At 37.0% G+C, this 21,204-nt stretch overlaps 4 protein-coding genes and 2 pseudogenes across 4 annotated transcripts; 3 read left to right on the top strand and 3 right to left on the bottom strand.

Moving 5' to 3' along the window:
• Positions 1-1,399: 1,399 nt before the first annotated feature.
• Positions 1,400-3,596, top strand: LOC107699581 (60S ribosomal protein L10-like). The gene is made up of 7 exons (XM_016500885.1): positions 1,400-1,474; positions 1,587-1,618; positions 2,032-2,090; positions 2,526-2,633; positions 2,750-2,888; positions 3,123-3,285; positions 3,369-3,596. The coding sequence occupies exons 2-7, from the start codon at positions 1,596-1,598 to the stop codon at positions 3,522-3,524; spliced, it is 648 nt and encodes a 215-aa protein (XP_016356371.1). The 5' UTR covers positions 1,400-1,474; positions 1,587-1,595; the 3' UTR covers positions 3,525-3,596.
• Positions 3,597-3,810: 214 nt separating this feature from the next.
• Positions 3,811-8,359, bottom strand: LOC107699579 (deoxyribonuclease gamma-like; annotated as a pseudogene).
• On the top strand, positions 8,310-10,847 carry LOC107699559 (protein BTG1-like; annotated as a pseudogene).
• A 2,393-nt stretch (positions 10,848-13,240) lies between these two features.
• On the top strand, positions 13,241-15,101 carry LOC107699558 (mimecan-like). The gene is made up of 4 exons (XM_016500859.1): positions 13,241-13,328; positions 14,022-14,224; positions 14,297-14,389; positions 14,486-15,101. The coding sequence occupies exons 1-4, from the start codon at positions 13,241-13,243 to the stop codon at positions 14,654-14,656; spliced, it is 555 nt and encodes a 184-aa protein (XP_016356345.1). The 3' UTR covers positions 14,657-15,101.
• Positions 15,102-15,231: 130 nt separating this feature from the next.
• LOC107699582 (small integral membrane protein 4-like) lies at positions 15,232-16,301 on the bottom strand. Its single transcript, XM_016500886.1, has 2 exons — positions 15,988-16,301; positions 15,232-15,657 (listed from the first exon to the last, which is right to left on the bottom strand). Exons 1-2 carry the CDS (start codon positions 16,139-16,141, stop codon positions 15,566-15,568), a joined length of 246 nt encoding a protein of 81 aa, XP_016356372.1. The 5' UTR covers positions 16,142-16,301; the 3' UTR covers positions 15,232-15,565.
• A 485-nt stretch (positions 16,302-16,786) lies between these two features.
• LOC107699580 (BTB/POZ domain-containing protein KCTD6-like) lies at positions 16,787-20,423 on the bottom strand. Its single transcript, XM_016500883.1, has 4 exons — positions 20,361-20,423; positions 19,908-20,067; positions 19,307-19,406; positions 16,787-17,975 (listed from the first exon to the last, which is right to left on the bottom strand). The coding sequence occupies exons 3-4, from the start codon at positions 19,334-19,336 to the stop codon at positions 17,289-17,291; spliced, it is 717 nt and encodes a 238-aa protein (XP_016356369.1). The 5' UTR covers positions 19,337-19,406; positions 19,908-20,067; positions 20,361-20,423; the 3' UTR covers positions 16,787-17,288.
• Between the last annotated feature and the right edge of the window lie 781 nt (positions 20,424-21,204).

The raw sequence follows: 21,204 nt of genomic DNA, 5'->3' as shown, positions 1-21,204 counted from the left end.
TGATTACTAGTTTATTTTTTAGTCTGCATAACTGTAACGTAAACAGTCTAACGTTAACGTGTATTACTATTATTAAGGAAAAGAACGGAAGCATAGCTTAGAGTTTAGTTTCTACACGATACAGCAATAGTTAAAAGTTTCTTCTTTCAAAAAGTAGCATTCTGTGACGGTACAATAACGGTACGTACCATGCCACTGAAGGCTTGCCAACCTACTACAGTATTTACAAGGAATGCGTCGAAAAACGTGGTAATGGCATTGTCATATTGGTACTTGAATTGTTTTCGTGTTTTGATACTCTTTCGGTTAATGCATTTTCCTGTAGAGTCATTCACAAGCTGCACACGCATGTCTGAATAAAGAGCTTCTTTCTCGCTGACAAACAATATGCATATCTAGGTTTGTTTTCATTTGCTTCTGAGGAGAAACATTTCTCAGGTGAGGTTGGTATATATGGAGGACGAAACCTGCAAAAACAATAAATAAATAAATACACAAATAAATAAATGTGTGCATAAATACACGTATTCTTGTTTAAATACATAAATAAATAATTATATATGTGATGAAAGTAGGCAAATAAATAATATAAATTGGTGGGCAAATGGAAAATGTTTAAGGAAATGCTAAACTCATCCTATTTATTTTCCTTTGATCACTCATTTATTTCTGAATGTAGTTCTGCATTTATTTTTCCTCTGCACAACATGCTAATGAGAGGGTGTCAATTATACGCATGGTCGGGGGCATGTCATAGCTGGGGGCGTATTTATTTATTTATTGTTTTTGCAGGTTTCGTCCTCCATACGTATAAGCTAAACTTGTTCAGCACCACTAAAAATAGTAAAGCGACGCTCCTGGTAGGGCTGCACAATTAATCCAATTTATCATCGCGAGGCACAATAACGTAGTCGCTCAAAGCGGCAATTAATCGTTATGTTATTCTGAGTTTTTTCTTTCTACAGGTTATTTTAATGTTTTGATTTTAGTGGTAGTGTATATTTTTACTTAGTGTATTATTATGTTAGTGTATTATTTTTTTATTTAAAAAAATAAACCAATCCGATGTATAGTTGGCAATGCAAGTTTTTCAGTTTGAGTGTTTTCAGCTTGATTATTTTCATATAAAAATATGGCATGTAGTTGCTTCAAACAATGGTATAAACATCGTTCAATGTAAATTGTGATAATAAGGAAAAATGGAATTCAGGATCTTAATTTTAAGGTTTTAATAAAATGGGCAAGTGAAATAACTAGTAATGTATTCTTTGATTTTATAAGAGATACAGGGTTGGTAAATAGAATTTAAAACTGTTTCACACTCCGGAGCAGAAGGTGGCGGTAATGCACCTATTTGCGTTGGTGCCAGCCGCCGTTTAAAACCAAGAAGAAGAACCGGAAGAAGTTTCACTCGGTGCATTATGACGCAGCGGAAACTCAGTGTTCTTCCTTTCCTCCATTAGCTGAGTGTGTGGTCAGAGCGGGCTGCTTCGCTCTCTTCAGAGTTGTCGAAATAAACACTTTATTTACTCGCTTATAAATACACATTTTCTTTTTTAAAACTGTTGTAATTGTGTACATTACAGATCGCAACCATGGGTCGCCGTCCAGCCCGTTGGTAAGTTGTGAATTTGTTTTAAAAACCGGCCGTAGTGAAAATGGCAGGGCCCGCTAACCACGTGCGGCACACAGGCCCAATTCAGCAGTGACCGTACACTAACGCTCGCTGCTGTTAACACCAGTGTCTGTTGAAGACAAATTTGGCTTCTAATAAACTGCATTATACAATTCTTGATCATTTGAAACCCAGTTTTGAAGCTCACAAATTAACGCCCAGTTAGACGGTGGAAGTAGGTTGTTATTTAGCCGTTTGCAGCAGCAGTAGTTGTTGTTGGGCTGTTTAAATCTCTAAATATAACATGCTATATTTAGTGTGTTCAGCTTTGTGTAAATCACGTTTTTGAACTTGTGTTAAATAGTTATGTGTGTCGGTGGTTTTAAGTCTTGCTAATTGTCAGTCGTCTCTTGCAGCTACAGATACTGCAAGAACAAGCCTTACCCGAAGTCCCGTTTCTGTCGAGGTGTTCCTGGTAAGTTATGGAAGACTACACATGTCCATCTTTATTATGAAAGTGTAGACCAAAAAAATACCATGTCGTGGCCAATCTGGAAATATCATAATTTTAAAATGCCTTTTACTGGGCTTTAAAAACGCATTAAGTCATTGATATTGTACTTTCTTGATTTTAGAGCATGTTTAATCAACTTTTTTATGTGAAGTTAAACTCATATAAGAGATGGTGATCATTTAAAATTATTCATAAATTGGTTTTGAAGTTCAATTGTGAATTTGATATATTTCTAAAATCCTTGTAGTGTTATCACAAACTAAAAAATTCACTGATCAAAATATGTGGGTACCCTGAATGCATGGACAATAATGGTTTAAATTTAGTAAAAGTCGTCTATTAATTAATCAAATTCAAGATTTGTTCTAATTGAATGCATCCCTCTCCCAAACTCAGATCCCAAGATCAGGATCTTCGACTTGGGCAGGAAGAAGGCTAAGGTGGATGAGTTCCCCATGTGCGCTCACATGGTATCTGATGAATATGAGCAGCTGTCCAGTGAAGGTGAGGTGTCTAAATACAATACTGTTGTTCATATCTTATACTTCAATATTTTACATCAAACAATTTCTGATCCATACCGTCTTCATTTTTCCCCCTCTAATCTGTTAATTTTCTAGCTCTTGAGGCTGCCCGTATTTGCGCCAACAAGTACATGGTGAAGACCTGCGGTAAAGATGGTTTCCACATCCGCGTGCGCCTGCACCCCTTCCATGTTATCCGTATCAACAAAATGTTATCCTGTGCCGGAGCTGATAGGTGAGCATGTGTGTGGTCTGAGACTCTTACCTGCAGCTTATTAAGCCGACTAGACGGGTTGTTTGTACTTGTGTGGTGTGCAAAGGCTGCAGACAGTAAGTCTTTGGTTTGTGTATGAGCCTAGCTGTGCAGTGCTGGGCCCTTTAAGGGACCATGGAGACATAAAATTGCTTATTTTTTCAAATAGAATTTCTGTTTGACTATTGAGTTAATCTTTGTTCATCTCCTCTCCAGGCTCCAGACTGGTATGCGTGGTGCGTTTGGTAAGCCTCTGGGCACAGTGGCTCGTGTGCACATTGGCCAGGTGATCATGTCCGTGCGCACAAAGGCCCAGAACAAGGAACATGTGATCGAGGCTCTGAGGAGAGCCAAGTTCAAGTTCCCTGGCCGTCAGAAGGTATGTAAAACGAAGTTGAAAACTGTCTTAATAATTGTGTGAAAGTGGTATGCTGACAGTCTGCATTATATTCTTCATCTTAGATCCACATCTCCAAGAAGTATGGATTCACAAAGTTCAATGCCTGCGACTTTGATAACATGCTGGCAGAGAAGCGTGTGGTCCCTGATGGCTGTGGGGTGAAGTACATCCCCAGCTGTGGACCCCTGAGCCACTGGAAGGCCCTGCACGCCAACTAAGCACTCACACATATTCATCTGTGTGAACCAAGGCTCTAATGACCACAAATAAAGTCCATTCTTTGATTTACAGTCTTGGTCTTTAGTTTCATAATTTGCATTTTGAACTTGTTGGTACACTGCCACTCAAATGTTTGGGAGCATTGAAGTTTAAAAAAATTAATTGTTACATAACGTTCTTAACCATCATTAAGGGAAGAATGGAAACATTGGGGGCAATTTAAAGAAATTCAGTTAATTTCAAAAACATTTTCTCCAGAACAGTTGTCATATTGAGTTTAAGTTCCTCATGGCATTGCTTGGGCATTTGGTTGTTCCTGTCATTGTTTTGCCTTCAGGACACAGCTCAACTTCAGTCTTGTCGGACCATAAAATTTTGCAGGATGCTTTGCTGTTTTGCCACATGGCTCCATGCATGACTTTTCTAATTAAATGGAACAGATGTACATTCTTAGAGTAAATAATTGGACTATAAAATTTAAAATATAATGTAATTATGAAAATATTTTTGGTAGTGAAAACCAAATAAATTCTTTTGTGTTATTGCCACTAGAGTTTTCTCTGGATTTTTTTCTTTGTGCCTTGTATATATTTTACAAAGATAAAATATATTTTCTCCAAAGATATCAATGGAAACATGATTAACTTAGATTAATTAAACAGCAAAATCATACAGTGAATATTTATCAAAAATAAATTTTCAATGATCATTTCTAGAAGCTATAAAAAAACTGTTCAGTCGCATCCACTATCCAGCACATCCTGAAGATGCGGTTGTGGATCTGTATGAGCTCAAGTACATAACAGCTGTGTAACAGCAAAGTAAAGTCTTCACTTCATCTAGTTGAGATGAATAATCCACTTCTGATACATTCGTGTTCATATGATAATCTGCAGTAGAAGTAAGATGTTCAGGACAAACTGTAGGCAGAAAACACGAAGCTTTGCTGTTTCCTTTGAATAATACTTTCTGAGTTTTGAGGAGTACCTCGATGGGGTAGTGATCACTCACTTCTAGGGCCTATAACAGACAATCTGAAGTTCAATGACATGACCATGTGCAAAATAAAAACAGTAAATGCTGATTTTGGCTTACCTCGGCCTCTGTAAGGTGGAATTCCTTGGGAAAATTGAACGGCCGTGCTGAAGACGGATCAACTGTTCTGAGAAATGGCTCTCCGTGCACAACAATTCTGAGGATTAGCCATAAAAAAAATGATGGATAAATATTGAGCAAAGAATAAAAGGGCCTTATGCAGTGTATATATGCAAATCATTAACATCATTATTGTATTACGCTGATTTGAGTATTTTACTATACCGGTCATATGCACAGACAGTCGACTGTTTCACTGTAGTGTCCACGTTATCCTGAATCAGCCAGATGAAAGACGGGTCAGAGAAGAGCCTGATGTTCTTACGGTTCTTTTTAGCCACATAACCACAAGCTGCATTGAAGTCTCCAAGGAACATCACATTCTGCAAAGATGACAAAAAAGCTAAGTTTGCCATTTAATCTCAATGATATACTCTCTATAATATTAGAAATCTGCCAACATACCTCAATTTTCCACCGTGCTCTAATGTCCATAAAGACATCATAGAGTTCATCAATCTCTTTGGTGGCATTTGAAGGAGTGGTGTGCTGCGGGATCAAGATAAAATCCTTGGCCACTGTTAACAGAGACATTATGAGATCACATGACCAAAATTCAACACATACGTTTTCCCTGTTTTATTTTTACCTGTTTTAGGGGCTTGAAAATGTACCACAAATGGTTCTCTGGAAAAAGCATCTACATCCCCTTTCTGTGTAGCTGGATACTGATACTGGTTTTTCAGCTTCGCTGTGCTTTTCCTGTGTGAGGGGAAAAAAATATCTGAAATTTCCAAAACCAATTATGGTGCTCAAGAATCATCTTAAAAATAATCATTTGAATGCAACGAGTGAATTTAGGCATCACAACATTATAATATAAACTATAAAAATGGATATTCACTTTGTGATTTGCTAAAGATTACATTTAACAATGTTATTCAATTATTTAAAGAACTTCAAGGGAGCGTTAAATGACAGCAAGGGGAAGTCGTGGCCTAATGGTTAGAGAGTCTGACTCGTAACCCAAAGGTTGCGATTAAATATTCAATATCGACTAATACTGATAAATTAAAACATCTCTAATATCAGACAATAATAAGTGTGATCCCATTCCTAGTCTTTATATATTGTCCTAATGTACACAAGTTCTGAACACATACCTGTAAACAAAACCGTATTGCTCCTGATAGTTTTGTGTCCTCCCGAGACGTTCACTTGCTACATAGTCATAATCATTATCATTAAGTCTGGAAACAAAATATAACATAAAAGCATTTATGCACTGTGCATTTGTTTATCTCTTAAATCTGACTGGTTACAGTGATTTCAGCTTTGTTTTGTTTTTTTTAAATATTTGCATAACATCTACCTGTTGACCGCAGCAAGCAGTCGTGGGATGGCTTTTTTTTTCTGGTCTCTGACCTCCTGGAGCAAGCATATGTCACAGCGAGATACAATCTGCAAAAAATACAAAATTTTGCAAGATGTTTTTATATATTACAAAAATAAATACAAGGCACTGTACTGTTAATCTTCTTACCCTTGATACAGAATTCATGATTTTGGCATCGGCTGATTTTGAATCACCAAAACTCTTAACATTAAAGGCACAAATTCTGAAGCCATAGCAGCTCAGCGCGCCAGAGAGAATAGAGAGAGTGAGGAGGAGCAGTCTGCCGGTCATCCCTCATGTGAAGAGTCAGAAAAACACCTCTGTAGTTAAAACTTCATGATTCAATGGGAAAGAACAGGCTTCAAATGTTATATTAACGGAAACATTTGAATCGCATGCAGGCAGGCACTCAGAAGTGTAAAAAACATCTTTAAAAGATAGAGGCAGGTCAGTGGGGAAGAAAAGACCTGAATTAAAAATAATACAGTTAAATGAACTAACTGACTATATACAGTTATTGCAAAAATGTGATCATGAAACTGATGAGTAACATTAAAACATCATGTGATTGTGGTTCTCGTTTTTAGAACTTTTAGGAGATGTTTAGAGGATTTTTTTTAAATTATTAATTAATTTCCCTATTCCTATCCCCAAAAGTTAACTTGTCTGAACTGTAACAAGTAAAAACAAAACACACACAAGAACAATAACAATTCATCAGGTTTTAAGAACACATTTTGAAGATCCAAAACTATTTAAATTTACAATACAAAAGCCCTAATTATATTCTGATCAAAGTTTTGGCTACTTTTCAGGTGAGACCTGTGATCAGACAGTTCACACCTCACGATAGACTCTGCCAGGGATCAGGATGTGTCTGCTTTAAAGGAGGAGTTCACTTTCAGAATGAAAATTCTATCACCATTTACTCACCCCCCACTTGTTCCAAACCTGTTGAACACAAAATAAGATATTTTGAAAAATGTTGGGATCCGAACAGTTGATTAGCACCATTGACTTCCAAAAATACTATGGAAGTCAATGGTGCTCATCAACTGTTCAGATCCCAACATTTTTCAAAATATCTTCTTTTGTGTTCAACAGAAGAAAAACTCATCCAGGTTTGGAACAAGTGGGGGGTGAGTAAATGGTGACAGAATTTTCATTCTGAAAGTGAACTCCTCCTTTAAGGTTAGTGACCAGTTGTGAAGTTAACAGCCTATGTTGCTGTTGTTGTAAGCAGTGGCGGCGTTTCACAAAACCATAGAGTATGGCGGTGGGGGTCACAGTTTTGATAAATAAAAAATCAAACGGCACAACACTAAGCACAGAAATATAGGGAAAAAGTTAGAAAGGGATAATGTTTAAACGTCGTCAGAGTTGGTATTGTGGCTTTATCAGACACTTGCACTTAACATTTTATGAAAATCAAGATGGAGTTGGTTTTTGACCAGCGAATGACGGAAGTCTGTGTTTTGTCTGTCATTAGAACGGCTGTATCTGAGGTAGCAAGTGCATCGCATTAAACGCTTTCATCAACTTACAGGTTATAACTTTTATTGTAGCTATATGGGTGCTATAGTTTTTCTTGTCGTTTAATACACTTGGCCAAAATATCATGAAACGATGAAGCGCTATGTGCACAGGATATTTAAAACGGTCTCCAGGCTGTGCATGGGGCGTCAATCTGAATGGAGGCGGGGTGAAGTTATGAGGGTTATGAAGTTATGAAGTTTCGCTGACAGTTTGAGATGCCGTTACGAGCTTTAGTGACAAGCTCTTTAAATGCTTTTCATTGGATAAATATTTGTAAAACCCTCAAACAGACACAAGGAAGACCAATAGCATTGATTTAAAATAATAATAACGAAATATAATAGAGATATGAAGTTTGGCTAATTTCCCACGGCACACCTGACTGGGCTAGGGTATGGACGGGCATTCTCTGCCATACGGAAACGCCGCCCCTGCTTGTAAATAATCCAGACTGCAGATAACATGTTGAAACAAGGTCTGTGGGGTTAGAGGGTTTCAAACAGCCTGCAACAGGTTTGTTTTCACACATTTTTCTAAAGAACTTGTCTATATAAAACAATTGTTTGCCTAGTAGCTACAACATCTGGAACTCAGCACTGAGAAAGCAGCAACAGGCTCACAGAACTGCATACAAAGCTTAATATACTGAAAAGAAGACCTCCTTACCTCATTTGAAATGTGTTGGGTTTCACTTCAACAATATTGCTCTCTCTCTTTCTTTCCCTTCCGCAGAGAGTGAAGAGATTCCACTGGTGTTATCATACTCAGAAAGCTCGAGGACACAGCTTCTGCTTTGCTATTTGTGGATAAGGGGAGGAGCGTATCTTTCAAACGTAAGGAGTGCGGGTCTTTCCCTTTCCACACCCTGCAAGTCATAGCTTTCAGTCACGTGACCGGCTCGAAGACTTGGAGGGCAAAACATCCATAGAACTGCAGCACAAGCCTGCCAATGTCCATTTGTTCCCCAGCCACAAGTATTTAGATCACCTCTCAAAACAATAAAACAAAGATATATGTGAACAAAATGCAAGTTTTGGCCATTTGCAATCCATATTAAGCACCCGCGGCAATATTTCAATCATTAAACAGTGCGACAAAACCTTGTAAAAAGACGTAAAATGCCGTAATATATTTAAAACAGTAATATTAAAAGATCAAATTCAGTAATCACCATATTAATGATGCATAGTTTACATAGGCAGGCGGATGAGGCCGGAATATGAACGCAATCCGTTTAATAGTTCAGCGTTTTCCTTATAATGGTTTTCTATGGGAAACCATTTAATGTGAAACTTTGCATATTGTGTTTATATTCTGGATTCATCTGCTTGCCTGTACAAAATATACATCATCAATAAAGTGTTTACTGAATTTCGCATTTTAATATCTGCGTTTTACTACTTTACTACTAAATAACTGGCGGTCAATGGAACAAAGCTTCATTTTGCTCGCCAGGGTGCGACGTCACGTGAAAACTATCAATAGAATTACAATACATACAGTATGCAAAATTAACGGAATTATGTAGTGTATAATCTCTTTACTCTTTACTCATCTTTCAGATTTTTTTCTAGTTTAGGGCACTAGTACTCAGAATATGACAACATCAGAGTTGCTTAAGAACGGTTGCATAATTGTCTGCGGCTACTTAGCAAAGCAAAATGGTTTTAAATCAGTGAGTTTAAAGGTCTGTCAAATTCTAGCAAAGCTATTGATTAATCGAGAAGATAAATAAATAAATATTGTTTATTCACTATGAAATATGTAGTTCCCCATCAAAGATATAAAGTATCTTACTAAGTATCTTACTGTGAAAGGCAACTAGCTATACATGCACAATATTCAGTGAACTCCACCCTCAAGGGTGAAGTTACCAAATCCATGAAGTGATCAAATACACTGAAATCATACATGATTATCACCAGGCCCACTCAGAATCTGCACACCCAGAATACCTCTGAAAACCACAGAATTTGAGTGCATGTTATTCACATAGTGTCTCACCTGCAAACCTTGCGAATTTGTTGAATAAATATTTTGTCTTGATTATGCGTTCAATTACCAATAAATGTGCTACCAGTTCCATTTAACATATTTTAAGATTCTTCAGATTTTCACTCAAAATCATCACAGAGCATAAAAACTCAAAACAGTTATGGTCTAGACACAACTGTCGTTTTAAATCTGTGTCACACATTAAAATGATTACTATTAAAATGAAAACATTAAAACCACCGGCGCACGTGACTGCTGATCTGTCAGGCGATGGCGCTAAAGAGACGCGCTGCTTCTGCTCTATGACGTCATTGTTTCAGAAGTTCTGCTTTATGCATCTGTTCTGCAAAGAGTTCATTTAGCTAATATTCTAGTTGCAGTGGGTCTAATAATTGTTGCAGTCCGTCGGCTTGTTATTAAAATCAGTTGAAATCAGTGTCCTTGAGAAACAAATTACAGGTAGGCTACGTTATTCACCATCTTTAGAATAAATTACTGCCTTCACTTGTAGAATTCCATTATTTGTTTCCTCAGCCACTGTCTTTTTTTTCCGCACATATCTTTTGCGTGAAGAACGTCTGCTGGAAACATGATGAAAACAGAGGTGTCAGTCGCTGCTACTTTCATCAGCGGTTTACTGAGCAGCAGCGACTCTCTCACTGGAGATCAGCTGCAGATCTTCACTCACACACTCACTAATGCTCTACTAGGTGAGATAAGATGATAGCCTGGGCTGACCTACTCTTCTTTACTGAGTAGCTATGTCTCATAAAATGACACCCAATGTTTTGATTCGTTTGAATTTATTATTTTCTCCCAGAAAAGCTGACATCATCTTTATTATTATTATTATATATTTTATATATATTTATATTTTTTAGCATGCTTTAAAATTTAGTAGGCTTTACATTTTTTAGTATGCTTTAAAATGTAGTATGCAAGCTATTGTATGCATTTTTAATTTTTATTTTTTTACCTCAGAGCACTATCAGCACCATTGGTTTCCTCAAGCTCATTGCAGAGGCTCTGGCTACAGATGTTTACGGATCAACTGTAAAATGGACCCGCTTAAAGGAAAAGCTCATCACTTCCAGCAGAGCTGACACTGTGGGTGGACCCTTATGAGGTGTCCTATCGAATCGGTGAGGATGGATCCATTTGTGTTCTCTACAAGTCCTCACCGCTACGGCCTAAAAGTGCCACCTCAGCAGATACATCAGCCCACAGGAAGGAGAAACTAAAAACCAGACGATCGAACCGATCAAGAAGGTTCAACGTAATGGAAGGGTCTCTGTTATGAGAGATTTTGAAACCCTTACTTGGTGTAAATTTTGCAGTTGTTTAAAACATTAAAGAAGAAACTGAAAGATAAATCTTGCATCTTATATACATCCAAGGTGAAGAGTAATACTTGGCAAGATTTTCATAATAATATCTAATATTTCATAGGAATATTGAAATATAATTTCTTTCCTTATTCACTTGTTGTGTCTCCCAAAATGCATAATAAACATGCTTTGTCTCCTGGTGTCCTCTACAGTGGACATGTATGAAATCGATGTCCAGAAAGTCATATTTTGATTTGAAACCCCAAAACATTGTCCTGAGATGTTGATTTATGACAGTTTAAAAATTTGTAAGATTTAAATTATAATTACAAAATATTATAATATTTCCATAAGAGTGTTAAATTTGGTCACTAAACTAATGTCAGCCATTTTTAAAGACCAAGGAGAGGGAGTGGTGATGGTGAAACGTCCAAACATTTGGTATCTCTGAAAAGCCCTGAATGTGCTCCTTACGGGACATCTAGACTATAACTGTGACATGTAGGGTCTCAGAGAAATTTACTAAAATATAATGTCCACTACAGAGGTCAAAAGTCTGTACCTGGGTCCCAGGAGGTTAAAATGAAAACGGCAAATATATCATTCAAAATATTAATAGTGTATTAATAATACTAAAACACTGGTGCATAATGATAATCAGGTGATTAGCAAATTATACAGTATGCAATATAATGTGGTGGTTTTGTTGCTATTTAGTGTCTTAGGAGCAAAGAATACTTAAAAAAGGCCTGTTTTCCAGGTATCGTCACTGTCGGACTCTGTTTGTTGTTACTCAACTAATATATTCTGCCTGAAACAAGCCACTCATTGACTCTCACATCTGTTGAGTTATTCACACTCTCTCCATTATGCATCAGTTCGTAGAGCTGCAGGCAAGCCATGCAGAATAATATCCGGACTTTGCCACAAAGATGCTTTGCCTACAATAATAATTTTGCCCATCTTTTTCTTTATCTGCATGTTACACTGTCTAGTCTGTCTATGCCCTTTCTTTCTCTTTTCTTTGACTTTAATCCTTCATCCCATCAGGTTAAGTAATGGCACCCAGAGGGAGGTCGAGGAAGTGCCTTTTAAAAGTCTTGGCATGCATTTGTTTGAACACCTGGTTCATTCTGTTTATCAAATGCCTCAGATAAAATAAGATGTAATAATGAGTAGTACTCTAACGCTGCTCAAAATCCTGCAGATCTCTGTTAAGCCATCAGAGCTTTAGCGCTTCTTAGAAGCAATAGTAGGTGAAGTTACAGCATGTCAGCTGAATTATGTTTGAAATGTATTTCACAGCACTTTCTCACAAATTTCCGGTTTACAGATGATATTATTTCTATTGCCCAAATCAGAAATTTTTACTTTGGTTTAATCAAAAATAGGGGGACAGAAGTTTTTCTCCCTCTTCTCTCAATCCATCCCCTGATACCTCCCAAACAAACCCAGCTGCATTTCTAACAATAAAGCTCCTGAACATCACATAGAGATGGATGCAACACATAGAGTTGGAGTTTGCAAGTTCACCGTATTCAAACATGCAGTCCAACATTCCTGAACTAATAATAATTTCCTTTTGAATTCCATCCTTTATTTCCATGGCCAGCACTGTTCATTCTCCCCGTTCCCTCTGTTTTTCCGAATCACAGTGTTCCCTGAAAATGTCTCATTAAATCACAAAAGGAAGGAACACACATCTTATTGTAAGATAATGCTTATTCACAATAAGACGGCAAAATATATCGATTTCAAATTTGTTTTTATCCACTTTACACAATAAAGCACAATTTCAAAACATGCATATGCACAAAACACAAGCATAACGTTGATCACAGCAGTTTATTTTGGTGGGAATAGAGGTGAGTGATCTGTTAAATAACCCCAAGACAGCACAGAGCGGTTTAAGGCCCGTTTCATGAATTGTTTTTTAATGGTTCACAGGCAGCCACTGCAGAGAAACTCTTTAAAGGTCTCATTTTACTCTGAGGCTGTGACACACTGCGTCGCTCCTCTCTCTTCTTCACACACCACAACAACCTCGTTTCTCCTCACGAGATGATGGATCTGAGGATTTTACTCTTTTTCGTGACCGTGCCGTGGATATTTTGTGAACCGGCAAGAACCAGTAAAGTGGTGCCTAAACACAAAGGGATATTGAAAATAGTAGAGGATGAAGAATTAATCTCAGAGAGTAGAATTGTCATGGAAGCCAAGAAACCAAAGGTATGGCAATTTAATGCTGATAATGCTAATTTGCATACATTTTCATATTAAAATAGGATTTTGCTTAGCATGTTAATGTTTTTGATGGCTAAAACGAATATATATATATATATATATATATATTTGTATAATCAGAATGCCAGATATTATAAATCTGTTCCAAAAAAGAAATGCGCGCTTCAACAAAATCACTAAAATTACCAACAAAGATTTTGCAGATATTGGTGAGGGAAAAATCTTTTTAGGTGTGGCCACCAAAGACACAATGTGCAATGATTGGAACCGGATCAATGTAATCAAAGCAACTGAGTGAAATTTTCCTTGCGACTTTTAATGGCTCTAAAACAGAACTGAGAAAGTGTGCTTAGGTCCCTTAGAGTCACAGGTATAGAAGGGGAGACAAACCTAGAAGGTTTTGTGCATTTAAAGGGATAGTTCACCCAAAAATGAAGATTCTGTCATCATTTACTCAACCTCATGTCATTCCGAACCCCTGTGACTTTCTTTCTTTGGACATTTGGACCTCATTGACCTTCATTGTACACTCTTAAAAATAAAGGTTCTTTACTGGCATCTATGATTCCATGAAGAATCTTTAACATCCATGGAATCTTTCCAATACACAAAAGGTTCTTGATATTGGAGCAATGTAAGAAAAAATGGTTATTTTAAGAACTGTTTACTGAATGGTTCTTCTAAGGCATTGCTGCAAAAAACCCTTTTGGAACATTTATTTTTATGAGTGCATGGATTAAAGTCATTTTTTCTATGTTCCCCAGAAGAAATAAAGTCGAACAGGTTTGGAACAACATGAGAGTGAGTAAATGATGACAGAAAGTTAATAAAAAACCTATTCAGTTGCAGCCCAGTGGGAATGTCCAAATCTGTAAATACATCCATATTGTGTTGTTTTACAGCTACACTTATAAGAATTGACCTGACTGGCAATCTGATCTCTAAAATAGAAGATGGAGCCTTTTCAAAACTCAACCAGCTTGAGGAACTAACACTAGCTGAGAACAAGCTGGCCAAACTGCCAATGCTGCCGGCTAAACTTGTGTCTCTCAATGTCAGCGACAATGTCCTTAAAACAAAGGGAGTAAAAGCAAACATTTTCAAGGTAAAAATGAATAAAAGAATCAGAAATAATACATTGTTGTTACTCATGAGTGGCTTCTATCTTTTGCAGTAGAAACTCACCAGGCTGGTATACCTGTACCTTGGAGACAATGGGCTGGAGGCCGTCCCGCCACTGCCAGAAAGCCTGTGCATAGTTCATCTGCATGTATGGTCCTCACTGTATTGTAATCTCAATATATTTATAGACTGTAGTATTTTAGTGTGTCCCTATATGTGTAAAATCCTTTAAAATCGTTTTCAGAACAACAACATAACATCACTGACAGATGACACGTTCTGCAAAGGAAATAACACGAACTACATCAGGTACAACATGCAGGAGGTTCGGCTCGATGGAAACCCGATAACGTTGGCCCAGCATCCCAACAGCTTCATCTGTCTGAGAGCTCTACCAATTGGACACTACAAGTGATCTGCTGAGAAGAAGAAAATGTTCCTTAAGCCACCGGCCAACTGGCAACCACTGTTTGGATGTTGGACAGCACATTCACAAAGATTTAACAGCATAATAAATGATTTTGGACTTTTGAGGGCATCAAGCATTTAGACATTAAGATGCATATACAGACAATAACTTTTTTACAATGTAATCATTTTGTTATATTTTGCTAATGGTTTTGCAACTAAAAACTGCAAAAAAGACTGCAGTAAATTCATGAGGCAGAACGTCTATAAACTTATAGACGAATGGGAAATGGGAAAAAGATATTCAGTGCAACAGATATTTACTGTTACTGACATCCAGTGCTGGTAAATAAATTAATTTTGACATATTTGCTGGACTTAATCTTCATAAACTCGTATATAAATGCACAAAGTAGCCTATGCATTACAACTAGGGCTGCACGATTAATCGCATGCGATATTTAATGCGCATCTGATGGAGATTTACCGCTGATTACAGAACCGGCTTTACTGATAAGATGCGCGTTAAATATCGCATGCGATTAATCGTGCAGCCCTAATTACAACTGACCATCATTTTTTAATTATGGAAGCCTGTTTCCATCACAATTAGGAAAAAAGTGTATTGTTTAGAATCACAAAACAGAACATTTTTATTGCAGAAATAACCATCTTTATCTTTTAGACAATACAACAATTGCCACTTTCCTTACAGAAACAAACATTAGCAGCCTTCTGCACCTCATTTGTCCTCATAATCACGCAGTCCATGTTACAGCTGCCCAACAGTTGATGTATAATAATATCCCCATTTCTGAATGATATCAAAAGTGTTAGTGTGCAAAAGTCTCAAGACGGTTTTGTTTTCAGTCTCTTTATCATGGTGATCGTTTATTTCCAGTGTTTTCTGATGATCTCATTTGGCTTCAGACTCTGTGAGCACAATCAAGCCCTCTTCAGTCTTGTGTTGGTATTCCCGCTCCGATTGTTTTCTTCTGTAGACATCATCTGTGAAGCCAGAAAATAATGTAACCACGTGTCAATAACAATAAACAATACATAATTAAAATTAACTTAGGCCTACATAAATATATTAATGTATAATATATTCATCTTAACATAATCTAAGCATAATGTCAATTAAACACCCCTACGTAATTAAGATTAATGATACACATTATAAATATTTTTGCTTTAAAGATTATTCACACTGGATGCGCACAAGCAGTACAACAGCACAGCTCTGCGCAAAGAGGACGCAGAATGATGCACAGAAACGCTTCAAAGAGAGGGGCGTGTATGTATAAGTATACATAAGATTTGACTTAGCATACTTACAAAACGTTTCTTTTCCTATTCTCACGTTAATCATGATCCACTCCATGACGCCCCCGATACAGAAGAACAAGGGCAAAAATCTGTACGTCCCAAAACGTCTTTTTCCAGGTACAAGACTTAATATATATTTTAGGTTCGGACTTTTTCTAAACATTTTTCTTTCAAAACACAGTCAACGGCAAGACCCTTCCTAAAGCACAGCGCAATAATATGCACTTACGAAAATGAGTTTTAATCGCTAGAATACAACATCCGAGCAACTGTCCTACAACACTGGTCTTAACGCATGTTACCGCTACGCTTACAGAACAGGAAAATATGGCGGCGTGAACGTCATAGATAGCGTGTTCTAATAGGTCCGCTGGCAGGACTCTACCAAATCCCTGACATACAGGGACTACTCATCATTGCTATATGCTTATACAATACAAAACTTAAATAGAGGATAGTTCTCCTAAAAATGAAAATTCTGTCATCATTTACTCACCCTCAAATCCTCAAGCTGTTTCAAAGTTTCTTTCTTCTGTTAAACACAAAATATTCGGAAGAATGTTGGTAACCAAACAGTTGACGGTAGCCACTGACTTCCATAGTATGAAAACAACACAGTGGAAATCAATGGCTGTTGGGTTACCAACTTTCTTTAAAATGTATTGTGTTGTTGTATTCAACAGAAGAAAGAAACTCAAACATTTTTGGAGCAACTTGATGGTGGCATGATGTCAGAATTTCCATTTTTGAGTGAACTATGCCTTTAAGATTTAAAATATTTTACCTTCGAAATGGGCTAATATAGTACAATAAAATAAGACAACTGGCTCCTATTGATGCTTTTTTTTCCTTTTTAAATGAGACTGATGAACAAATCAGTTAAATTGATTTACAGCATGTGGACATTTAATAGGTAAAGAATATGTTAGAAATACATGCACGCTAACATCTTGATGTTGCACATAGTGCACAATGTTTGACAGATTTCTGATCTGAAGGAATGAATGAATACCTGAAATAATTTCTGGTGAATCTGTTTTTTTTTTTTTAAATGATTGTGGTCAAGGTGTTCATAGAATACTGAAAGATGCTTGAGTATTATCTGAATACATATTGCAAATGCGTTTGTATCATATCTATTATTTGAATGCTTTTGCAAAATATTCTGCATTGCATGATATGAATGTGATCCTTTAAATTTCATTCCCTTTATCTTCTGCTTGGTCTCAACTGACAATGGAATTTCTACAGATTAAAACATCGAATTGGAAACCGCAGCAACCACATTTGGTAGCACATTCATAAATTGGTCAATCTTCTACTTTATATGCTAGCCGGCAGAAAGTCCAGTGATGCTCCACTGTGTTCTCGTTGGCACGCTCGCTCATGTGGTGCACCCGTGTGTTCCGGATCGTGAATCCCTGTTTGGTGATGTAGTCCATGAGGTGGACCCTTAGAGACACCTCTTGATGGTGGTCACAAGGTCCAAAGGTGAAGGACACCTGACAGTCTCTGGTGTCCATCATGTGTTTGTTCCACTTAGTGAAGTTGTTGGATATTCCCTCCAGCAGCGAGTGGACCTTGGTGGTTATGGTTAGTTGCGTGATAATAACCGCTACTGGATTCGAGTACTTAGACAGCTTGCGGGTACTGGACAACTCCACCACCTGCTCAAAGGTGTCCAGCGGGTACAGAGGCTTTGGGTCACTGAGGCATTGGATTAAAGGCTCGATCTGATAGAAGTCAGCTTCTTTACGCAGAAGGTCCATCTCCATGAAGTCAACAGGAAGAGTGAGCTCGGATGTGCGCAGGAAGTTTAATATGTAGCGGAAAAGCGTCCCGTCCCGATCGATGAAGTAGTTTCCCTGAGCATCCCGCGTGGTGGGGAAGTCGCCGCGGAACATGGCGCCCAGCATGGAGTCTGGGTAACGTTGAAGAGTGGAGATGGAGGTCGTGTAGAGATGACCTCCAACATTTAAGGTGACTGGGTGAGTCAACTACAAGCGATGGACAAAAGCAGAGAATCAGTAATGCAGTTCATCACATATAATCAAACAATAGGTTCATTGGGAATTTTAATGAGGCTAATCTGTCACCGGAGAAGCGCTGTCCAAAACATCACTGTTTTGGAGGGCTGAAACCATTCATTGAAACAATTTGGGAAAAATGTATGTGTTGGAATCTTAATCAAATTGCTGACAACCTACAGGATGCTGAACTGGAATAGAAAAGGAAGGTTTGTTAAGCATGTCGGCTTGACATTTTGCTTTAAAGTTCAAAATACTCCTTAAAGCTTATAATTTGAAGGTTACACAGACCTTACGGTCATAGCCCAATAGCCCATCTATCTATGAAAATGTTAACCCATTTGAATGTCAGTTATGGGAAAACCTTTAATCTGATCAGTTAGAAAATATAACAAGCCAGGTCAGAACAGGCTAAAGGTCTGTGCCGATGATGGTGGATGTAGTTTGAAAGAATTACAGCTAGAAGTTTTCACTGGAAATCTACTTTTGGGATTTTTCATCATCTAGCAAAAGAAAACTGTAACCAAGTACAAGGCTGGCTGTGCACAAAGGCTATTTCTAAAAAAAAAAAAAAGGGTTGATTCCGACTTTGCTATGACAATCTGGCGCTTCTGAATCAGCGACTGTAAGCCTGTTCACACCAAGAATAGCTATATATGAAGTTTTAATAATGGTTCTTATTGTATGAGAATAGGAAAATCCACACCACATGTATAATGTTAACAACACAGAGGAACAATATCACTGGAATCACTTTCATAACTTTTTTTTCTAGCTGATATACAATAAAATAATTGACAGTGAGAATCCAGATAAGAATCCACCAACATTAAAGAACTGGAGCATTTAAAGTGGCAGACAACATAATCTTTATAGTTATCGCTCTTGGTGTAAATGGGCTTTAATAAAGTCTGATCAGTTAAGAAAAACAGCAACCCATTTTTATTACAATTCATAAAATTCAAGGTAGTTAATGGTATTCTGGGATATTAAGTGTTCTTCAACCTTGGTCCATAAAATTAAAATTCATGAATTATATATATAATGAATTATATAAATACATTTACATGTTTTTATAGGTGCCATTTGAAACATACTTAATTTTATGTTCATCTAGGTTTTATCAAGCCAAAAATTCTTAATTATTTTGTTCAAGTTAAAACACATATTACAGTTATACAAATATCTGAATTTCAATTACTTTTAATTCTACTCCAATAGCAGTTCTGCATAGCACACAACTGTGGCTAATAAACACTTTGTAACAATAACTTGTGTTAAATATTTCTGCGCATACATACCCTGCTATTCCCCCAGTCCCCATTATCCATTTGATACGGATAGGTAGACCGATCTGACCCACAGAAGAAGCTCGGGTATTATAGTTGGGTAACGTTAGACCTGCAAAAAAGACACTTATTAGCCCTACATTTAAGGCACATAAATATATACAGACCTCACTTGAGAATCTGAATATTTTAACACATCTGAGACGATAATGAAGAACACAATGAGATAAACACAGGATGCATTACTGTGTGAGGAAGCTCAATGAATTGATGTCAAAAATAGAAAAAAAAAAAAAAGAAAGAATTGGATGTCCAATAGCACGCTAGCTGTTTTGGTAAGGCATGTAACGTTATTAATCAGGTTTTCTGAAACGTAATTATTTACCGTTTCCCTCGAAATAAGTTAAAAACGTCCAGCGACTGTGCCTGATGACATCTAACATTAAAAACACGAACATGCTTTAATAAAGTGAAGCGTTTTTTAGCAACCTTTACTAACCAGCTATCATAATAAACCGCTAGCTCCCTGCTAACTACTAATGTAAGAGTGACAAATGAATAAAATAAACGTTTTTCCTGGCAGTTACACTATATGGGATAACCCCATCCTTACCTGTCTCCAGGCCTGAGGGGTTTAATCGTCGGTTTTGATTGCGGCTGTACAGGACCCTGTTAATGTTAGCTGCTCAAAGACGAGAACACAGCAGCCGCACCGCACTGTCACGTGACCCACACTAGCGCACATTAATGGCAGTGACAGGATCACAGCACATCTGTGCAGAAACAACACAGCAGCTTTGTGTTGAAGCTCGTGTTAAAGGGACTCAAAGGCACTGCTAAATAAATATTGATCTAATGCAATGATAGACTGCTTTTAAAGTTGGGGATAAATGTTGCTTTACACAAATATTACATCACTACTAAAAAAGTGACAATCATTGACAGAATTTCACCAACGAGAAAGAGCCACAACTTTTTGGACATGGTAAATCATAGTTTATTGTACCATAGGCTACTGACAGGCGGGAATGATGCTAGAAGAGCACAGCAATTCCAGCAGGATTACCTTATAATTAATAATTGTTACATACAATGTAGCCTATGTTTCTTCTAATTAATCCACAACTGTGCTTTGCATAGTTCAAGCAATATTAATGTTTTAATCATTAAGTTAATATTTAAATCCATGATCACCCCCACCTGAAACAAACAAAATATTCAATTTTGTAATATTTTAATGGCAAAAATATTGAAATGACATAAACTGGATTTAAACTTAAAGAGGTATGGTTCTCAGTGCTAAATAAAATGACAGGACTCCGAATTACTAAAACCCATCAAATTAAGTGCATTGTTACATAATAATCAGTACCATGGAATACATAAAAGTATTACCATTTGATGCCATAACTCTACCATCAATATACTTGGTAACACTTTACAACAAGATCTCATTGGTAAATATTAGTTAATCCATTAATTTGAACTAACAATGTGCATTATTTTTTAATAGATAATAAAAATAGTTAATAAAAATACAATTGTTCAGGTTAGTTCACACAGTGCATTAACTCATGTCAACAGATACAACTTTTGATTTTAAAAATGTATTGTTGAAATTAACATTAAGATTATTAAATGCTGTAGAAGTATTGTTTATTGCTAGCTCAGGTTAACTAATGTTAAAGGGGTCATATGATGCGATTTCAATTTTTCCTTTCTCTTTGGAGTGTTACAAGCTCTTGGTGCATAAAGAAGATCTGTAAAGTTGCAAAGACTAAAGTCTCAAATCCAAAGAGATATTCTTTATAAAAGTTAAGAGTCAGCCACACCTACCTAAAACACCTCGTTCTAACACGCCCCCACATATCTACGTCACTATGTGGAAATATTAGCATAATGCCGCCCAA

Source organism: Sinocyclocheilus anshuiensis, unplaced genomic scaffold (assembly GCF_001515605.1).
Source record: "Sinocyclocheilus anshuiensis isolate Anshui unplaced genomic scaffold, SAMN03320099.WGS_v1.1 scaffold879, whole genome shotgun sequence".
NCBI classification, from domain to species: Eukaryota; Metazoa; Chordata; class Actinopteri; order Cypriniformes; family Cyprinidae; genus Sinocyclocheilus; species Sinocyclocheilus anshuiensis.
The sequence above is the reverse complement of the archived record's forward strand: the minus strand, read 5'-3'. Positions and strand labels throughout refer to the sequence as shown.